Genomic DNA, 19484 nt, shown 5'->3' with positions numbered 1-19484 from the left:
CTACCCTTCCAACAAAACAGCTCCAAGTTCACCATCTCCCATTAGGTTTACATGAGCCTGGGAAGAATTGGGAGGGGGAGAGTAGGCCAGGGATGAACCCTCCCAGGAAGGGTCAGGGGCAGAGAACTCTTTCAGTGCAGGCACTTGACTTTCATTCCATAAGCACTGGGTGCTGGGAGGAACAGATGAGATTCACTGGAGGCTGTTCCAAACAAGCTTCAGCTGCAGAATCTCTGTAGGGTTTCATGTTCGCTATGAGAAAGGCAGCCTGAGGAAGCTTCACCCATCATAGGGCTGGCATCATCGGTCCCATTGTCAGCCATGGCAGTTTCCCCAGATAGTTTCCCTCAGAATCAGCCCAGGACCAGAGAGAGTATAGCACGTAGGACTCTTGATTTGTACATGGCCAACTAGAGTTCAATCTCTGGCATCCCACATGGTTGTCCAAGAACCACCAGGAGTAATTCCTGAGTGAAGATACAGGAGTAACTCCAAGCATCGCTGGAGTTAGAATGAAAAGAATAAAAAAAAGAATAAAAACAAAAAATCAGACAGCAGCATGGAGTGGAGCCTGTGAGAGTCTGCTGGAAAGAGCAGAGGTTCTTTGAACGACCCACTCACTTGCTGATCTTTTAAAAGAGGCACCTTTCTCCCCTAGCTTTTGTAGATTCCCCCCCCCCCTTGGTCATTTCTCCAGCTACATTCACAGAGCATTTTCTGATGGCAAATTTTATGGCACCCATTGCTGCAAACCCAGGAGTTCATTTCATCTCTGGCAACCAGTCCTTGTCCTTGGAGAAACGTACTACAGGACTTTTGATGCCGTTTCTATGGAAACCCCCAAAGTAATGGTGTGTTCTCAGAATATAGGCTCAGGGGAGTTTGAAATACATATATATTATTATAGGATTTTAAGACAATCTTTAATTTTTTTTCCTTTTGGCTTTTCTTCTGCATGTTTCCCCCTTTTAAATGATGGAGCTTTTCCCAGGAGTTCTCCCACAGAGCAAGAATAGTAGCAAACACAAAGGGCCGTTTCTGTGTTCTCTCCTTTGATTAAAAAAAAAAGTATCATAGTTACCCAAGAGTGAAAGTTTTTTTTCAGCTGGGCCAGAAAAAGTCCAGGCAGGGTCTCCTCTAACGGCTGGGAACATTTTAATGAAAGCTTTTGCTTAAAGAAAGATTGAAAAGCCTCGAGGCCTTTCCAATTAGAATGGGGGAAAGCTGTTGAATTCAATGAATGGACCTCAAACTATTTGCCCTGAAAGAGAAAGGAAAAAAAGTAGATTGGCCTTGTGCCTGAGAGAGAAAGGCCACAGTAAGGGCCCCCCCCCAGGGAGCTTGGCATCTGCCAGGTGGTCTCATGGTCTCCCTTTCGGTTCACAAGTCCTGAGTTGGGGGATCAGCTGACACTGTCCTGAGGTGAAGATGGCCCTTCAGCATTGGCTCCCCAGGAGCTAGTGGAGATAGGATCTCTCTGCACAAACTGTGGGGACAGGGCCCGCCGGGAACCCTCACACCACAGCTGAAATGCAGGAAAATCCATAAATAACGGAAATGGGCTTTGCAGCTCCCTCTAATTGGCCATTTGAGGATGAAATGCCCACACTGACCTCTTTGCTGGCTGCCATCTCATCAATTAAACCCCTGCCCCTGCCGACAAGAGTCACCCCGCACACCTCCTGCAGTTTTTCTCCCCAGGCTTTAAATGCCAGTTTGCCTTTGCATTGGGCTACATATTACTAGCAAAATAACTGCCTTGCTTACCAGCTAACTTTTAAAAAGTCATCTGAGCTATTCCAAGATGCATTGGGGTGTCCTGTGGATTTGGGAAGTGGAGGGGGATGCCCACTTGACTCTGGTCCTTTCTCTGATTCCCAGCCCTTCCCCCAATTCAATCCTTGGCCTGACCCACCGGGTAGGGGTAGGGGTAGGGGGTAGGATAAGAGATCCTACTGAGGCCTATGACAGGAGAAGCTAATGGAGAGGTTGGGCGTGGCAGGCAAGTTACCTGAGAAGTATGAGGAGTTTACCACAGGTGCTAAGCCCATACAGGAATTAGGCATGTTATGCATCTATTTTATTTTATTTTTTTATTATTTTTCGGTTTGGGGCTCACACTCAATGACGTTCAGGTCTTACTCCTGGTTCTGCTCAGGAGTCATTCCTGGTGGTGTTCAGTAGACCATATGGGATGCTGGGGATCAAACCCACATCAGCCATGTGCAAGGCAAGCACCCTACATGGACCATCTTTCCAGTTTCATGTCTGTCTGGTTTTGTTTGTTTGTTTGTCTTGTTTGTTTGTTTGTTGGTGTTTGGGTCACACCCGGCAGCGCTCAGGGGTTCCTCCTGGCTCTATGCTCAGAAATTGCTCCTGGCAGGCTCAGGGGACCATATAGGATGCCCGGATTCGACAACCGACCTTCTGCATGCAAGGCAAACATCTTACCTCCATGCTATCTCTCCGGCCCCATGTCTGTCTGCTTTAATGTAGAATAGACCCAATGGCTTAATTTGAGTTTTTTGATTTGAGGGAGATTGTTGGATTTGTTGTAGTTGCTTTTAGTTGTTTGTTTGGGGGGGGCACAGCTAGGGGGTGCTCAGGGCTCACTCCTGTTTTCAGATCACTCTTGGTGGGTCTCAGGGTACTCTTTGTGGTATCAGGGATCAAATCCGGGTTAGTTGGGTGCAAGACAAGCGCCTTCCCCATTGTATTCCCTTTCTGGCACCAAATGCTTGAAAGAGTGACTGTCACTCCTGGTGGTGTGGTGGGGGTCAGCCAAGGAGGACATTCTCATCCAAGATGAGCTGCTGCTGACGGGACCAGCTGGGACAGAGTGGCCAAGTGCTCCAGTCCATCAGCTGTGTCTGGGTGACAGGAAAAGCATAACCACTGACCTGAGCCTCTTCAAATCTCTGCAGCCTCATTTGTTCTTGTCGCTATTGGTCAGAGCCAGGCTCAAGGCCAAGTTCAGATTCCCGAGGTTGAGAAACAGACAGCGCAGGATCGCTTACAGCCCTTTGACGCAGCTGTGGTGCTTGGCTGGTGAGATCCAAGACTGCTAGGAGCACCTATGGCATGGAAGTTTCCATCAGCTCCTCTTCATGGTGCTCTGATTCTAGAGCTTCTTGAATCTGGGAGACACAAGATTCAGATAACCAGATGGATTATTTAATGGTGTAATTGTCGAACAAGATTATATATAAAGTATCGGGGCCTGAAGGATAGAACAATGGGAAAGGTGCTTGCCCTGCATGCAACCATTCCTGTGGTGTTGGGTCTCCACCAAGAGTGATCCCTGAGCAAAGAATTTTTCAGAACCCCTAAGAACCGTCAGATGTGACCCCAAACCCAGAAATAAATAAAAATAAAGGCAACAGGGGGCTGGAGCAGTGGCGAAAGCGGTAGGGCGTTTGCCTTGCTACGTGCTAACCTAGGATGGTTTAATCTCCCAGCGTCCCATATGGTCCTCCGAGCCAGGAGCAATTTCTGAGTGCATAGCCAGAAGGATCCCTGAGCATCACTGGGTATGGCTCAAAAACCAAATAGATAAATAAATAAATAAAAATAAAGGCAACGGAGTGATGACTGGACATAGGTCTGCATTGGGACATGGCGAATGAATTAATGAGTTGGCTGTCATTCCCAGCAGTTCCCTTCTGTTGGTCTGTGGGACTTTTCAGCGCACACATTTTCAAGTTCTCCTTGATTGGTGCTGGTTGATGAATTGAGCGGCATGGCATTGGCTTCCTGCTCTAATCACAAGTTCTCTGGAGGTGAGATGGTACTGCTGTCACACAAATTTGCCCCTCAAAATTCTTGGACAGATTGACCATCTCCCCCCTTCCTGGCCCCCTTCAGTTGTATAGAGATTGTGGGGAGCCCATCCACAAAGAGCCTTAGCTAAGAAAAGGTGGTAGGACATCAACACTGGTTCTGACCTGTACACCTGCAGGCTGGGTCTCTCCTAAAATGGGAACTGGCTGTTTTAGGGCCAGGAAGACTCGGGGGCCAATGTGTGAGAGGGATAAGTCTAGAGGAGGGGCAGTGGCAAAGGCTCAACAGCCCAAAGCTCCAAGTCCCTGCAGATAGAGCCTCTCAAAGGCCCCCAGGTGTCCAAAGCCAGAGCCTGACCACACATGTCTAGGACTGCTTGGAATCAGGGAGGGGTGGTTGAGGTTCAAATGGCACAAAAGAGGCATCTTCTGTCGAGGTCTCACTTTGCCCTTCTGGTCTGGTGCTCTTCAAATTCCCCATGTCACATTGGCTCCGGGGTCTTGTCTGTGAGCTCACTACCACACTTGATTCCAGATGGATGTTCCTGGGATAGTAGGATGTCCTCTACATCACAGGGATGAGTTTCTGTGGGATTCTCCCTTCAGATGCTTGACTAGAGCTCCTGGCTACCTTCCTCTCTGTGACACAGCAGCCTCTGCCTGACCCTGAATCTCTCTGCCTCCTGGCCTGTCCACTGTGTGTTGGCATATTTTATGACTGGGAGCAAGAAGCTGGCTTGGATATTGGCCTGTGTGGAGAACACACAGTAGGGAGGCGGCACCAAACCATAGGATTGTGTTTCTTGGACAACTCTATCCCCCCTCACCCCAACATCTTGAGAGGAAGAAACTGAACCAGGAGTGATGGGTGAGGTGTATCTCAACACTCAGGACTACCCAGACCAGACAGTGGTGCTTCCTGAGTCAATTTGCATTTCTCCAACTCCTGCTAAAAACTAAGTTCTGGGCTGGTCCTTCGAGATACCATGGGGCAGAGTAGACCTAGCTAGCCCCTAGCCTGTGACCCACCAGCTATGGTGAGTGCTTGTTGTATTAGTTATGAATTATAAAGTCCTAGTACTGTGGATGGATAGTGATAAGGCCTTTCTCAGCTCAGCCCCGTGCCTGCAGCCCCTTCATCCAGCAGGGCTATAGATATCCGGGTAATGGCGAAGAAATGATCCACAGGCAGTCAGATGAAGTTTCAGGAGACATCCAACTTAATTACAAGGTCCTAATCGCCATGTACTTTTTTCATATGGCCTCTAAGCTAAGCAGCCTCTCTGCTTCTCCACTGCATCCATCCTAGCTGCATATCTTCTCCCCCACTAATCAATCCTTAATTACCAACCACAGACCCCTCCCAGCTGTGGGGGGGGGTTTGTCTCACCATCCAGGTGAGATTAACATTTGGCTTTGGGGAAGGGTAACAGGTACTCTCTCACAGACATTCTGGGGTGCACTGTAGAACAAGCTGGGAAGCCTTCCAAAAAAGTCCCAGATCTGAGATCTCCCTCTGCTCCAGTTATCCAGATCTGCTTAGTGTGAGGTGGACCTGAGCTCGTGTCTCTTCTCCCAGCTCCCCAGGGGTACACTGAGGTTAAGAGGTCCCACTTTGGCTAGAAAGACAGACAAGATCCAAGTAAGGAAATAGTAGAGATATGTGAGACTCTCACAGGGTGAGTCTATGAGCTGCCTCTGGCTGTATAGATTGAGGCTTCTCGGAGAGCTGGGATTGGGGGGTTTGTGGGGGGAATCTTCGGCATTCTTATGGGAACAGTAGTGGGGGGGTGACTGGGTTGTCCCCCTTCACCAAACACACTGACAGTAGCAGAAACTCAGCTGCACCCTCAATTCTCTCTTCCTTAAATACCCTTCACACCCATTATAAGGGCTACCTCCAACAGCTGGTTTTTTCTTCGAGAGGTGGGGTCATCTGTTTCTGGTCATAGTGAACACTGCAGGCTGGGACCAGTGTCCCATCTATCCCCTGGTAGCTTCTCCTCCCTCCCCAACCTGCCCTCTGGAAGGGAAACAGGCTGGGACCTGTGGGTTTAGCAGGGAGGCAGCTTGCTACTAGCATCCCCAATCCCAGCAGGACAGAACTACGACTCCCATCCTCTTTACTCTGGATCCTGGACCATCTCGTTCCATCAGGGCCTTGACTGGGACCTGCCCAGAGAAAACCAGGTTGCTACAGTAACCCGAGGCGTGTGTCTGCACGGGAGGGTGGATGACTTTTATTTTACATTTGAAGAGCAGGGCTAGGCAGTCACATTGCCCTTTTTCTCACAGCCTGGCCTGGCAGTGACAGTAAGGAACAGAGGGAACTCTTTGAACAGCCACTTAGTCTTTTTAATTGATGGTGGAAAAACCCCAGACTGGGCTTGGCTGCACCGTGGAGGGACAGGGCTGTCCCCGCTGGCTATATTGAGCACCCTCCCTTCTCTGTAATGCCCAAATTCAGTTCTTGGGCTACCTATTCCCTTAGTGTCTATTGGTTCCCTCCAACAGCCTCAGGGTCATGCCCATAGCGGCTTGGGTCAACTTTTAGAGCCCCCACCCTGTGGCAGACACACATCTGGTAAATGAATGAATGGAGAATGAATGAACAAGTACATGAATAAACTCTGTTTTTGTACAGCTGGTCTTTGAACTGCCACAGACGGAATCTCACAGGTTCACTCACATACAGTAGATTCTCTTGAAAATGACAACGTAAATGTAATAAATATGGTACAGCTCTCTAAAAGCCGTCTCCTCTCCCTCCTGATCTTTAGAACAGAGCAGTTTTTCTCTTGCACATTTTATCATCAGGATACAGTTTATAGGGTCAGGAAGATGCCTTAGCTAAGGTCAGGTGTTAAGTAGGCATTACGGCGCGTGTCCCAATCTTCTTGTCATGTGGGGCCTTAGAACTGTCTTCTGTGATGCTCATGGCTCACTGATGTTATAATAGGTGAGCTTTGCCCAGTGAGTGCTGGTTGGGTTCCAGGTGGGTGACCCTCGACCCCATGTTGTCTGCACTAGTCATTCAGCCTTGTGGTGGCAAGGGACAGGGCCAGAGAGAGACACTGTCCCTTGCCAGAAGTCAGAGGTAGGGTCATGAGCAAGTGCTAGTCCCATGACTGTTGGTGGAGCCTGAGCCACCAACACTGATGGCATCTGGGTTCCCCCTGCCGGCCTCTTTGGTATCTCTGGTCCAAGAACCACCACTCTTTTCTTTCTGAGACCCACTGGCCCTGTAGATGCACTGTGGTGTTTCATAGCAACTTGTGTAAGGGGACCTCAATGGTTGTTTTTTATTTTTTAATTTAATTTAATTTTGGAGGTTTTTCTGGGGGGGGGGTCACACCCAGTGGTGTTCAGGGGTTAGTCTTGGCTCTGTACTTAGAAATTGCTCCTGGCATTCATGGGGAACCATATGGGATATCGAACTACCATCTGTCCTGGATCGGCAGCATGCAAGGTAAACGCCCCACTGCTGTGCTATCTCTCTGGTCCCAGTGGTTGCTTTTTCAAATTAATTCATTTTATTTTGGGTCATTCCTGGTGGTGCTCAGGGCTTATTCCTGGCTCTGAGCTCAGGGATCATTTCTCTGGGGGTCAGGAGACCATATGTGGTGGCAGGAATGAAAGTCAGGTCATCCAAATGCAAGGCAGACACCTCCCCCCATGCTATCTCTTGGCCTTAGCAGTCAGGGGTCTCAAACTCAATTTACCTGGGGGCCGCAGGAGGCAAAGTCGGGGTGATCCTTGAGTGCAAAGTCAGTAGTAAGCCTTGAACATTGGGGTATGTGACCCAAACAACTAAAACAAAACAAAACAAAAAAGATTCCTCTAGGGCAGGGCCACAAAATGTTGTATGGAGGGCCGTTTACGGCCCGCAGGCTGCGAGTTTGAGACCCAGTTAGCTCATGGTTTCCATTTGCTGTGTATGCCTGCAGGTGAGTTCACCTGTCCCAGCCTGCACATTTCCATCTACCTCACTAACAGGCTCTTTGCTCTCACCAGCTCTTCGTGATCGACAATGGCGCTGACGACTGGCGGATCGCCATGACCTACGAGCGCATCCTCTACATCAGCCTGGAGATGCTGGTGTGTGCCATCCACCCCATCCCCGGCGAGTACAAGTTCTTCTGGACGGCGCGCCTGGCCTTCTCCTACACGCCCTCGCGGGCCGAGGCCGACGTGGACATCATCCTGTCCATCCCTATGTTCCTGCGCCTCTACCTGATCGCCCGCGTCATGCTGCTCCATAGCAAGCTCTTCACCGACGCCTCATCTCGCAGTATTGGCGCACTCAACAAAATCAACTTCAACACTCGCTTTGTCATGAAGACTCTCATGACCATCTGCCCGGGCACCGTGCTGCTGGTCTTTAGCATCTCGCTCTGGATCATCGCTGCCTGGACGGTGCGCGTCTGTGAAAGGTACGTGGCTGTGTGTCTTTATTCAGCCTCAGGGTGGGGATTGGGGATGGGAGTGGCGCTCTTGGCCTGGATAAAGGAGGGAGGAGGAGGAGGAGGAGCAGGTGACACTAGGATGCTGATAATATGATAGAGGAGGCACCTTATAAATAGCAAGCAGAAGAAAACAGAAAACAGATGAGGGCTGCCTCAGAACATGGAGAACCCCAATAATGTGGGTAAGCTAAAAGTACCATGCGTGTTGCCTCATCTCTGTGCCTCTTTGAGACCGAGTGTCTTAGTGGTCTGGCCAACCCTTTCTCAGATCTGATTCTTTGTAGCATGTGGATTGATCTCATCTAGTGTTTTCTTTTGGGTTTTGGATCACATTTGGTGGTGCCCAGGGCTTAATCCTGATTGGGGACCAGAGGTGGTGCCAGGGATCAAACACAGATCAACTACATGCAAGGCAAGAGCTTTACCCATTTTATTCATTGCTCTGGTCCTACCACCTAGCATTTTAAAGTCTTTAAGTCCTCCAGACAGGAGATGGGTTGAATTTTTGTCTTCATTTTATTTGGGGTTATGGTGTCACAAACTGGTTGTGTTCAGGGGCTACTCTTGTCTCTGTGCTTAGAGTTTGTAGCCAGTTTGGGGGATATGTATGATGCTGGGGTTTGAACGTGGGTGGTTGCATACAAGGCAAGCACCTTACCTGTTGTACTCTATCTCCTGCCCCTGATTGAATGTCTAGTCCCGGGGATTGGAGCAATAGCACAGCAGTAAGGCATTTGACTTGCACACAGCCAATCCAGGATGAATGGTGGTTCAAATCCCGGCATCCCATATGGTCCCTCATGCCTGCCAGGGGCAATTTCTGAATGCAGGAGTAACACCTGAGTGCCACCGCTGGGTGTGACCCCAAAACCAAAAAAATAAAAATAAAATATTTAGTCCAGATTGTCTTTGAATTATTTGTCCATAAATTACCTTGGTTACAGGGCACTGTTGGTGCATAGCTGCTCCAGTTTGGTCTCTAGACCAGCCATATCAATGTCAATGGGAACTTGCCCCTGGCATAACCTCAGACCATTAAGACATATGTAGGTCTTGCCTTTGATTTCTCTGCGCCCTCACATGAGACCTGCAAAGCATCATGGGGAAACTGCTTTAGGATCTGGGATAGGCAGTGATGCAGGCAGTGGTAGAGAAATGAGAGATGTGACCTCAAAGGACTTGAGCACAGCATGTGATGGCACCTGGCCATGTCCCTCGGCATAATCATCACCAATATCTCCTATAAGGTGAGGCCTGTGTTGTGCCTCAGATCCTGCCCTGTGGCCACTTAGGCTCTTGAAGTCTGCCTCATAATTAGAGCAAACCAAGTCCTGCCAGAGGCTGAGGTTGACCTCTGTCCCCCGCCTTCCATTCCCGGCACTTTACAACCAAGTCCCCTAACATCTGTAATATAATTTGTGCCGCCCTAGAAGACCTGGAGTTTCCCTGTCCTCGGATCAACTCCCTTTGGCACATTGTGGTCACCCTGATTCTCAGTCAGAACTGCAAGTGAAATTCATTGTACTAAATCTGCCCCAACTATGATTGATGATTGGTTTTTGTTTTGTTTCAGGCCACACTTGGCAGTGCTCAGGGTTTACTCCTGGCTCTGTGCTCAGGAATCACTCCTAACTGTACTCAGGGGACCCTGTGAAGTAGTGGAGATCAAACCCGGGCCAGTCACATGTCAGGCGAACACTTTTCCCACCATCCTTTCTCTCTCTCAGTTCCTTATTAACTTTTTATTGCAAAGTATGCTTTCAGTCTGGGGTCAGCCTTCTGGCTCAGGGACAGACACTTTAGCCCTTCACAATGTTGCTTTGCTTATATCAGGCTCCAACTTCTCTTCAGGATTGGCTTCATGTGACATTTAGAGACATCCGCAGACAGTTGTTACTGGGCTGGGACCCTGAGATAGCCACTGGGATGGACTCTCGTTCCTTCTGCCTGGGTCCTAGCATCTCAACACCTGCCCTTCCCAGAAGTGGGCAGCGTGTGAACATAAATTCCAGCAAGCAGGGGCCTGAGAGATAGGTAGGGCATTTGTCTTGCATGCAGTGACCCAGGATGGACGGTGGTTCAAATCCCAGCATCCCATATGGTCCTCCGAGCTTGCCAGGAGCGATTTCTGAGCACACAGCCAGGAGCACTGAGTGCCGCCCCTCTCCCCAAAATTCAGCAAGCAGCTCTGTAGGGTTCTCCTGTCCAGGCACCCATAGCATTGCAGGATGCCAATCCGACTCCCCAATGCCCTCTCCACCTCTAGTGTAGATCTCCAGAACAGTTCCCAATGGATTTTCCATGCTCAGAGCTCAGCATCTCAGAGATGCCACCTGGGATCAGGCCTGTGAAAGCTGTACCCAGAGGGTTGCTTCCTAATCAGCAAAACCCTTCTCTTCAGAAGACCAGTCAATTTGGTTGTGAATCAAGCTTAAATGAAAATTGTCCTTCCTGATGACAAACTCCCTGGAAGCGCCCGAGTGACATATCACATGTGGTTGGGTGGGAGGCAGATGGACTCCTGCAGCTGAGCACTGAGGCAGGAGGCCACTGTGGGTTGAGAGAGGGACCAGCAGGGAATGCAAGGCAGGGAGAAAGGACCCCTGTTTCTCTCCACCTGTACACATAATCACTCTGTCTCCTGCAACTGCAGCCTGTGGAGGGATGGCTCGAAGTTCAGGGCAACCTGAACATTCTAGAATGGTTCGTGTGTACAGACACCCAGAGCTGGGCTGCTTCCCACTGCCGTGACTTTGCTCAACCCGGACGTCTTGGCTGGGAGACAAACACTTCTGAAGTTGCTATGGAAATCCCTCTTCAGTGAGATGCATTGAAAAGACATCTCTTGGGACTTGGGTTGGCCTTGTGTGTCATTAGAGGGTTTTTTTATGTGTCCTCCTTCCAGGGAGGAGAGAAGGGTTTCAGAAGATCCCACTGTGGGGAGAGCATCTGGGCTTGCCTGGGTCCCCACCGAGACATTCAGTCCTATATCCCAGGGCTGCTGGCAGTGGCATCTGCATTCTCAGGGAGTCTCCTGGCCATGCGCCCACCACCCATGGCTACTGCACAGCCCTGGGAAGGACCTTCTCATCGAATGCTGGCACATGCCATGCACAGCCCTGCTGGCTGTGGGCCTGGTGTAAGTGGCTGTAGGCTGGGGATGTGGGTCTTCCTGGCACATGTGGCTGGGTCTGCTGGCTCTCATTTGCATGCTGATCACCTTGGAAGGAGCATCCAGGCCACTGTAGCCAGTGAGTTGGAGTTTATAATCCCCAGCCAGTTTTTGTAAATGACCTGCCAGTCTGCCAGTCCACCTCTTGTACCTTTTTCTCCCGAGGTCCCTGGCTCAGTCCATGGGCTCACTCATGTCATGGATATTGATGGTGTGTGAATTTTCATCTTTCTTGACACGTTGGTATTTTCATGAGAAAATCTGATCCTAGAACTGGAGGAAAACAAGTAGTGGCCCCGAGCCAGAGAGATAGCATAGAGATAGGGCATTTGCCTTGCTTGCAGAAGGATGGTGGTTTGAATCCTGGCATCCCATATGGTCCCCCAAGCCTGCCAGGAGCGATTTCTGAGCGTAGAGCCAGGAGTGACCCCCTGAGTGCTGCCAGGTGTGACCCATTAAAAACAAACAAACAAAAAACAAGCAGTGGCTGGTTCTTTCTCTTACTGGCACAGAGATTCCCCCACCCCCATCATCAGGAACAGAAAAGAATGGGTGGAGAGTAAAGGTGCTTGTCCTGAACTCAACTGACCAAAGTTCAAAACCCAGCACCACATAAGGGTTCCCAAAGCACTGCCAGGAATAACCCCTGAGCGCAGAGCCAGGAGTTAATAATACCTGAACACCCCAGATGTGATCCCCCCAACCAAATTCCCCCCCATAAAAAGAGAGAGGAGAGAAAATGATGCTTCCTCTTGTTCCTTCCTCCCCTGCCTCTGTCTCAGATATTCAGATCTATAATGTCTAAAAATTAGGGAATAAGACATTAAGACATTTCTTTCCACTTCCCACAGCCTCCTACCAGCTCTGACAATAGGCATGGATGCCGAGAGCTGCAGAGAGGCTGCAGGAGGCTGCACCTGCATGGGGTTGAGACACAGGCTGAGCCCAGAAAGCTGGACAGAGCTAATCTGAGTTCTCAGTACAGCCTCTTGTGGGGTCAGATACAGAGGGACCCACTGGGGTGATGGGGAGAAAAGACCAGACTTGTGATATGTTTTTCCTTCTACCTAAAAACTAATGATATTTTGATCTGCAGTAGACAATAAAACACATGCATCATTTTAAATAAATAAGCGAGTAGCAGGGTTGGGGGTGCTCAGGAGTGTCCCTGGTAGAAGGCAGTGACTTTGACATTGCAAAGCACTGGTTTGGGGTGTCTGGGGACTGCAGAATGCTCCTGAGAAATGAGTCAATATATGACTTTTTGACAGTGTGAAGGTCATAGAGTGTGTTGACACAGACTTTGCAGTATTGCCTACCAAATACCTAGGGTGCATGGAACAGCCCTGTGGGGGACCAGTGCCAAGCATCCATGTGGCCCTTATTGGCTGGAAACAGCATCCAGAGAGTCAAGACTGCAGTGGATGAGTCTGGGAAAGCAGACTGCCATCACAAGTGAGCTTGTCTGGAGCCTAGGTCCAGGAACTCTGCTGGAGGAAGGCAGAGCCTCCAGCCCACGGGACGGAGAACTAGCCCAAGGCAAGAAACTCTGCCATCTGTCTAGCTAGATCACTCCTAAGTCATGGATGAATTCACAGCAAGGGGTTGCCAAGTTGAGCAGGCAGAATTAGGATATGAAGGAGGAATGGGATTCCCTAGGAGGAATCTAAAACAAAGCCACAAGCTTAAGAGAGAAGAAAATCCCGAAGATGCAGAAGATGATTTAATGATGAGAAACAAACAAGCAAAAAATAAGTAAATAAAACCACCCAGCATGATGAGGCTGGTGTTACATATAGCCAACCCAGGATTAATTCCCCAGCATCCCACATGGTCAACCTGAGCCTACAGGACTGATCCCTGAATGTAGAGCTAGGAGTCAGCCTTGAGTACTGCTAGGTATGACCCCCTCTCCCCACTCCCAGAAAAAAAACAACAGCATGAGCAGATTTCAGATATATCCAGCAGGATGAAGGAGATGGGACCTATATAAGGGTGGGAGGCAACTATAAACTGAAACATGTCTGAGACACATAGATAAAATTTTAGAAATTTAAGTGTTTTGGGGGGCCCCCACCCAGTGGGGCTGAGTGGTTACTCCTGGTTTTGTGTTCAGAAATTACTCCTGGCAGACTTGGGGATCCATATGGGATGCCGGGAATTGAATCCAGGTGGGCTGCATGCAAGGCAAACACCCTACCCACTGTACTATTGCTCTGGCCTCGTGAAAGTTAAGTTTAGATCTTCTTTTCTTATTAATTTATGGGGTGCCACACTCAATGATGTTGGTCTATCCCCAGCTCTGTACTTTATCTCTCTGGGGGTTGGACTAGGTAGGAACAGCTACATGTGGGCAAGTGCCTTAACTTTGGTACTATCTCTCCAATCCCCCCAAATTAAATTATTTTAGCACAAATAAAATCTAAAATGTGCCATTAAATAAAAAAAAAGAAAAAGATAAATGAGAGAGAATTGGAGTCTGTAAAATCAGGACTCAGTCAAGAGTTAATTATTTTGGTGGAAGAAACGAGGCTAATTTGGATAAAGTATAAGTATGAACAAACATGAAAAAATACTTTCCCAGAGTTGGTTTGGAAGTTAAGATGAAGCAGATAATTCTAACTATTTTCCAGCTAGAATGGGGAGTGGGCAGTTCTGAGAAATTTACAGAAATAGAAGGTTAAACAGTCCTAGAAACACTGTCCTAGCAGGCACAGCAGGCTCACAGCAGACCTCTGGAACTCTACATTCAGAAAGATATTTGTTATAAATTTGTTATATTAGACTAGTGTCATTCCCACACACACACAAAAAGAAAAAGAAACAAAAATCATCTTTATGGCTGGAGAGATAAAACAGTTGTTTAGGGGCCAGAGACATAGCATGGAGGTAAGGCGTTTGCCTTGCACGCAGAAGGACGGTGGTTTGAATCCCGGCATCCCATATGGTCCCCCGAGCCTGCCAGGTGCGATTTCTGAGCGTAGAGCCAGGAGTAACCCCTGAGTGCTGCTGGATGTAACCCAAAAACAAAAACCAAAAACAAACAAACAGAACAGTTGTTTAAGGCACTTGCCTGGCAGGGTAGACACCATGATCATGAAGGTGGTTTCGCTAGGACAAGACTTATCTATGGCACTCCAGATCACTGACCTCTGCAATTTCCCCCAAATGTGTGAAATGCTCAATTTTGTAGCCTACAAGCAAATGATACCTTTGAATTAAGCTTCCATGGAAAATTGACTTTAAATTGTTCAATTTATTGACTTTAAATTGTTCAATTTTTTTCACCACATATTTCACCACATTAGAAAACAATTTCAAGCATAGATTTGATCTTTGGCACCCTCAAAGGGTCCTTGAGCCCCTCCGGAAGTAATCCTAGAAAACAGAACCAGGAGTAAGCCCTGACCCTCACTGGATATGGACCCTCAAACAAACAAAAATCACCCTTGGAGACTCAAAAGATAAGTAAGATACATTTGGGGAAATTGTGTATGCCAACTGACCAAGAGAGAGTCACAGTCCAGAACTTACCAAAGGCACCATGTGCAAGGAAGACAGCTGAGCAACATCAAAGTGGGTAGATGTGAAACCTAGAGCACATTTCAGCATGGTTGCAAAACCAAATTCTAACGGCCAAGGACAAGGAGATCCTGGAAAGAAAGCCTGGAAATAGAAAATAAAAAAAGAATATTTGCATAATAATTAGCAAGTTGCAAACCTTCTGATAAAAACTGTGAGAGGAAAAGGTAGGAAGGATTAGTCTGAACACATTAAAGTCATGAATTTGTTATAGAAGAGAATTAAAAAGAAGAAATGAGAGACTAGTGCAATAGCACAGCCAGTCATGTGTTTGCCTTGCACACAGGTTTGATCTCCAGTGTCCCAGATAGTTCCCTGAGAACCACCAGGAGTGATTCCTGAATGTAGAGCCAGGAGTAACCCCTGAGAATTTCTGGAGTGGTCCAATATTCCCCCTGCAAGAAATTTTAAAAAATAAAGTAAGGATAATGATAACAAAAACATCACTTAATCTGACCACAGTTTTGTGAGGCGAGGGAAGAACTATGGTCTCTCTTGTCCAGGAGAGGAAATGGGTTCAGAGAGGTCCAGAGATGTTCTCTAGGTAACAGAAATGAGAAGAGAGATATGAGACCTCACACACTCCATCTTTCCTCTTCTCAGATTGTGAAATTTCCAAATCTATGCATGAAAACCATAAATGAGGCCAGAGACAGAAAAAAGAAGGAAGCCAGAAGGAAGGATTTGAAATCAGAATGTAAGAAAAAAGGAAGAGAGAAAAATCAAAATTAAATTACATAACAATCAATATATTTGAGTTTATTTCTCCTATTAGATAGAGGACAATATTTTTTTTACTTAGGATTTCAAAGCAAAAATTTTATTATGCCATCTATAAAAGAGGTGCCTACAACAGAAAGACCCAGAAAAAGAAATGAATAACAAAGATTTATTAGGTTAGTAAAATATAGAGAGGAGTTGAATAGAAATCCGCATTTTAAATCAAGCTGAAATCAAAGCAAAAACCATTAAGTTGTCCAAAGAAAGCATTTAATATAAATAAAAAACAAGACACAGCAGAACAGACAAAAAAACTAACAAATAAGGAAATTGAGAATATAAATTAGTAAATGTTTAAATTATCTGATAAACACTCAGTTTTGAAGCCTACAAAAAATTGCATCTTTAAGTTAAGCATCCATGGGAAATTTCCTTTAAATTGAACAATTTTTTCATCATGTATTTTACAACACTAGAAAACAATTTCAAACATAGTCTCCAACCCCACTTCAACTGAGGGAAAATTTGGTGTGTGTGTCTGTGTGTCTGTGTGTGTCTGTGTGTCTGTGTGTGTCTGTGTCTGTGTGTGTCTGTGTGGGGTGCATGTAGGCTTATGACAAATATTCTTCTCAATCACAACTTGGCCAGGAGAAAATTATTCAGACTTTCCATTTGAGGCTGCTTAGAGAATTGTAAGGTGATGCCCCTATAGATTAAAACTTAGGGTGTGGAACCCTCATCTGTTGCTGTTATTAACTGTCTACTAGATAAATTTCTTTGGAAAACAAGATTGACACTTCTCAAAAAACTAAGAATTGACTTTCCATATGATTCACTTCTTGGTAGATTCCACTTGTTGGCATCTATTCTGAGGATACAAAGCCCCTCGTGAGAAAAGATGTGTTCTCCTATCTTCATTGCAGCGCTATTCACAATAGCCACAATCTAGAAACAACCCAAGTGTCCAAGAATTGGTGATTGGATAAAGAAATTGTGGTACATATATGCAGCAGAATATGGATTGGGTTTGGAAAAAATATGGAATCATGCAATTTGCCACTACACAAATAATCAGACTGAACCAGAAGGAGAGGGACAGAAACATAATGACATCTTTCATATGCAGGATATAAAGAAGTTTATATACAAATAAGCTTATATATACTGTATGTATATGTATATAGGGACCGGAGCAATGGCACAGTGATAGGGTGTTTGCCTTGCATGCGGCTGACCCAGGACAGAACTGGGTTCGATCCCTGGCATCCCATATTGTCCCCCAAGCCAGGAGCGAATTCTGAGTGCAGAGCCAGGAGTAACCCCTGAGTATCATCGGGTGCAACCCCCCCAAATATATATAAAGACATATATAAATATATATAAAACCTTATATATAAGAGTATAACAAATAGCCCAAAGCAGGCCCAGAGAGATAGCACAGCGGCTTTTGCCTTGCAAGCGGCCGATCCAGGACCAAAGGTGGATGGTTTGAATTCCGGTGACCCATATGGTCCCCCGTGCCTGCCAGGAGCTATTTCTGAGCAGACAGCCAGGAGTAACCCCTGAGCACCGCCGGGTGTCACCCAAAAACCAAAAAACAAAACAAAACAAAACAAAACAAAAACCAAAAAAAAAAAACCACCAAATAGCCCAAAGCAACAGAATATGAGAGCTGATCTCCAGAACTGAGCTTACCTTGGTGGGGAGACTAGGAGGATTGGAGTGTGTGTGGGGTGGAGGACACAGACAGTGGGAGGGAGTAGATCTTTTTTTTTGTTTTTTTTTTTTTTTTTTTGTTTTTGGGCCACACCCGTTTGACGCTCAGGGGTTACTCCTGGCTATATGCTCAGAAATCGCCCCTGGCTTGGGGGGACCATATGGGACGCCGGGGGATCGAACCGCGGTCCGTTCCTTGGTAGCGCTTACAAGGCAGACACCTTATCTCTAGCGCAACCTTCCCGGCCCCGAGTAGATCTTTTTGATGGAGGGTCTGGTGTTAGAACATTGTAGTCATAAAATCTTATCATAAATAATATTATAAACCTTGTTGCTGCAAATAAATTTTTAAAAAAATCCTTTGAGGGGTAGGAAGACATTTAAGGTATGCCTGAAGTTAGAATCTGATGAAAAAAAAAATAAGTTATTCATTAAGATAAAATGATGAATGAAAATAAGCAGAATTTGTTAGAACAAAAGAAAACCTAGGGGAACAAATTGAGTTTATAGAGTTAGGAATCAATGAATTTTTAAAAATAACTAAGAATTTACAGAATCCAACTTCTAATAAATCTAATTGAGAAAGGAAAAAAAATTAGAAAGAATAACAATGAATCCTGAGATTCTGAATAAATAAGTAAGAATAGCTTAAATTTTTAAAAAGATAGACCATTTAGGAGAGTTGCACTACTGGATATTAAAATGTATTATGGACTAGAGAAATAGTATAGGGGTCAATGCATTGTATCTGCATGGGTCCAACCCAGGTTTGATTTCAGGCATCCCATATGGTCCCCTGAGCCTGCCAGGAGTGATCCCTTATTGCAGAGCCAGGAGTAAACCCTGAGCTCTGCAGGATGTAACCCTCCCCCGAAAAGTCCAATATATGAGGAAAAAAAACCAACGAAGGGATAATAAATTATCCCATCAATGTTAATGTGGAGATTAGGTACTTGGATGAAAACAATCAAATTAGACTCTTGCCTCTCACCAGCCACCAAAATAAATTCCAGGTGGATTAAATAGTCAGATGTAAAAGAAGAAACCATGTACAGACTCCAGGAAATAAAGTGAATATTTAATCAGTTCAAAGGAAGGAGAGAAATATTAAGCATAAAGTCTCAGAAGAGAAGAAACAGAAAGAAAAGCCTGGTGCATTCGAACAGATCACACACACAATTTTAGATTTCTATTCTTCAAAAACATAGGCTTCATTTTTAAAAGCAAATGTGATACTGGAAAAAAAATATTTTCAGGAAACATGACATGAGGTAAATACCTCTATTATATGTAGCAGTTTTAGAAACCAATCAGAAACACTCAGTTTTTTAAAGTGTTTGAAATGAATAGTAGATAACCACACACACACACACACACACACACACACACAAACACAATAAAATAGAACACATTTATTTAGTCTTGCTTTTTTAAAAAAAGACAAATCAAAACTTTTTGCTCTTTAGAATTGGCAAAAAAATTAAATATAATTTTTATGTTGGAGAATTCAGCTTATTTGTTGTGGGTGGGTGGGTTGTTTTTCTACACTGATAGCAAGGAAGAAAATTAGCACCGCGTTTCGAGAAAACAACAGTATGTCATAGGAGCCTTTATAAGACTGTAACTATCCCCGTAATTCTCTTCCAAAGAAGCTATTCTGATTCTATCAGAGTATTATGAGTATTCCCTTTTGGTCAAGATACTCTGGCCTGATGCCATCTCCAGCAATGGAGCAGCAGAAACAGAGAACATGTCCTGCAAGGTGGCTAGAAATAACAGACAACACTTTCTTATGCTGACAGTTAAGCCACAGTGTAACCATCGACCTTTTGAAAGCTATAAAGAAGATAGGAAAGTAGTCCTGATGGAAGAGTTGCAAAAGGAGCACATGGAGAATTACAGAGGTTGTCACCAATTAAAAAAAATACGGATTTTTGATATGCATAGAAATAACTTAGGCTCCTCTGTGGCTGCGGATATTTATAGCAGTGTCCAGCAGCAGGAGTTCTGCGAGGCAGCTTGTGGCCTCCCAGAGCTCTTCAGGGCCAC

General features: G+C 46.1%; 1 protein-coding gene across 1 annotated transcript in view; it reads left to right on the top strand.

The window, feature by feature from the left end:
• Positions 1–19484, top strand: part of KCNN3 (potassium calcium-activated channel subfamily N member 3) — a 154093-nt gene that overhangs the window by 84022 nt on the left and 50587 nt on the right. Inside the window, exon 3 of the mRNA XM_049782233.1 lies at positions 7794–8212. Within this exon, the coding sequence (XP_049638190.1) occupies positions 7794–8212 (419 nt within the window). The remainder of the gene's footprint in view (positions 1–7793; positions 8213–19484) is intronic.

Source organism: Suncus etruscus, chromosome 10 (genome assembly GCF_024139225.1).
Source record: "Suncus etruscus isolate mSunEtr1 chromosome 10, mSunEtr1.pri.cur, whole genome shotgun sequence".
Lineage (NCBI taxonomy): Eukaryota > Metazoa > Chordata > Mammalia > Eulipotyphla > Soricidae > Suncus > Suncus etruscus.
This window is presented reverse-complemented; position numbering and strand designations above follow the sequence as displayed.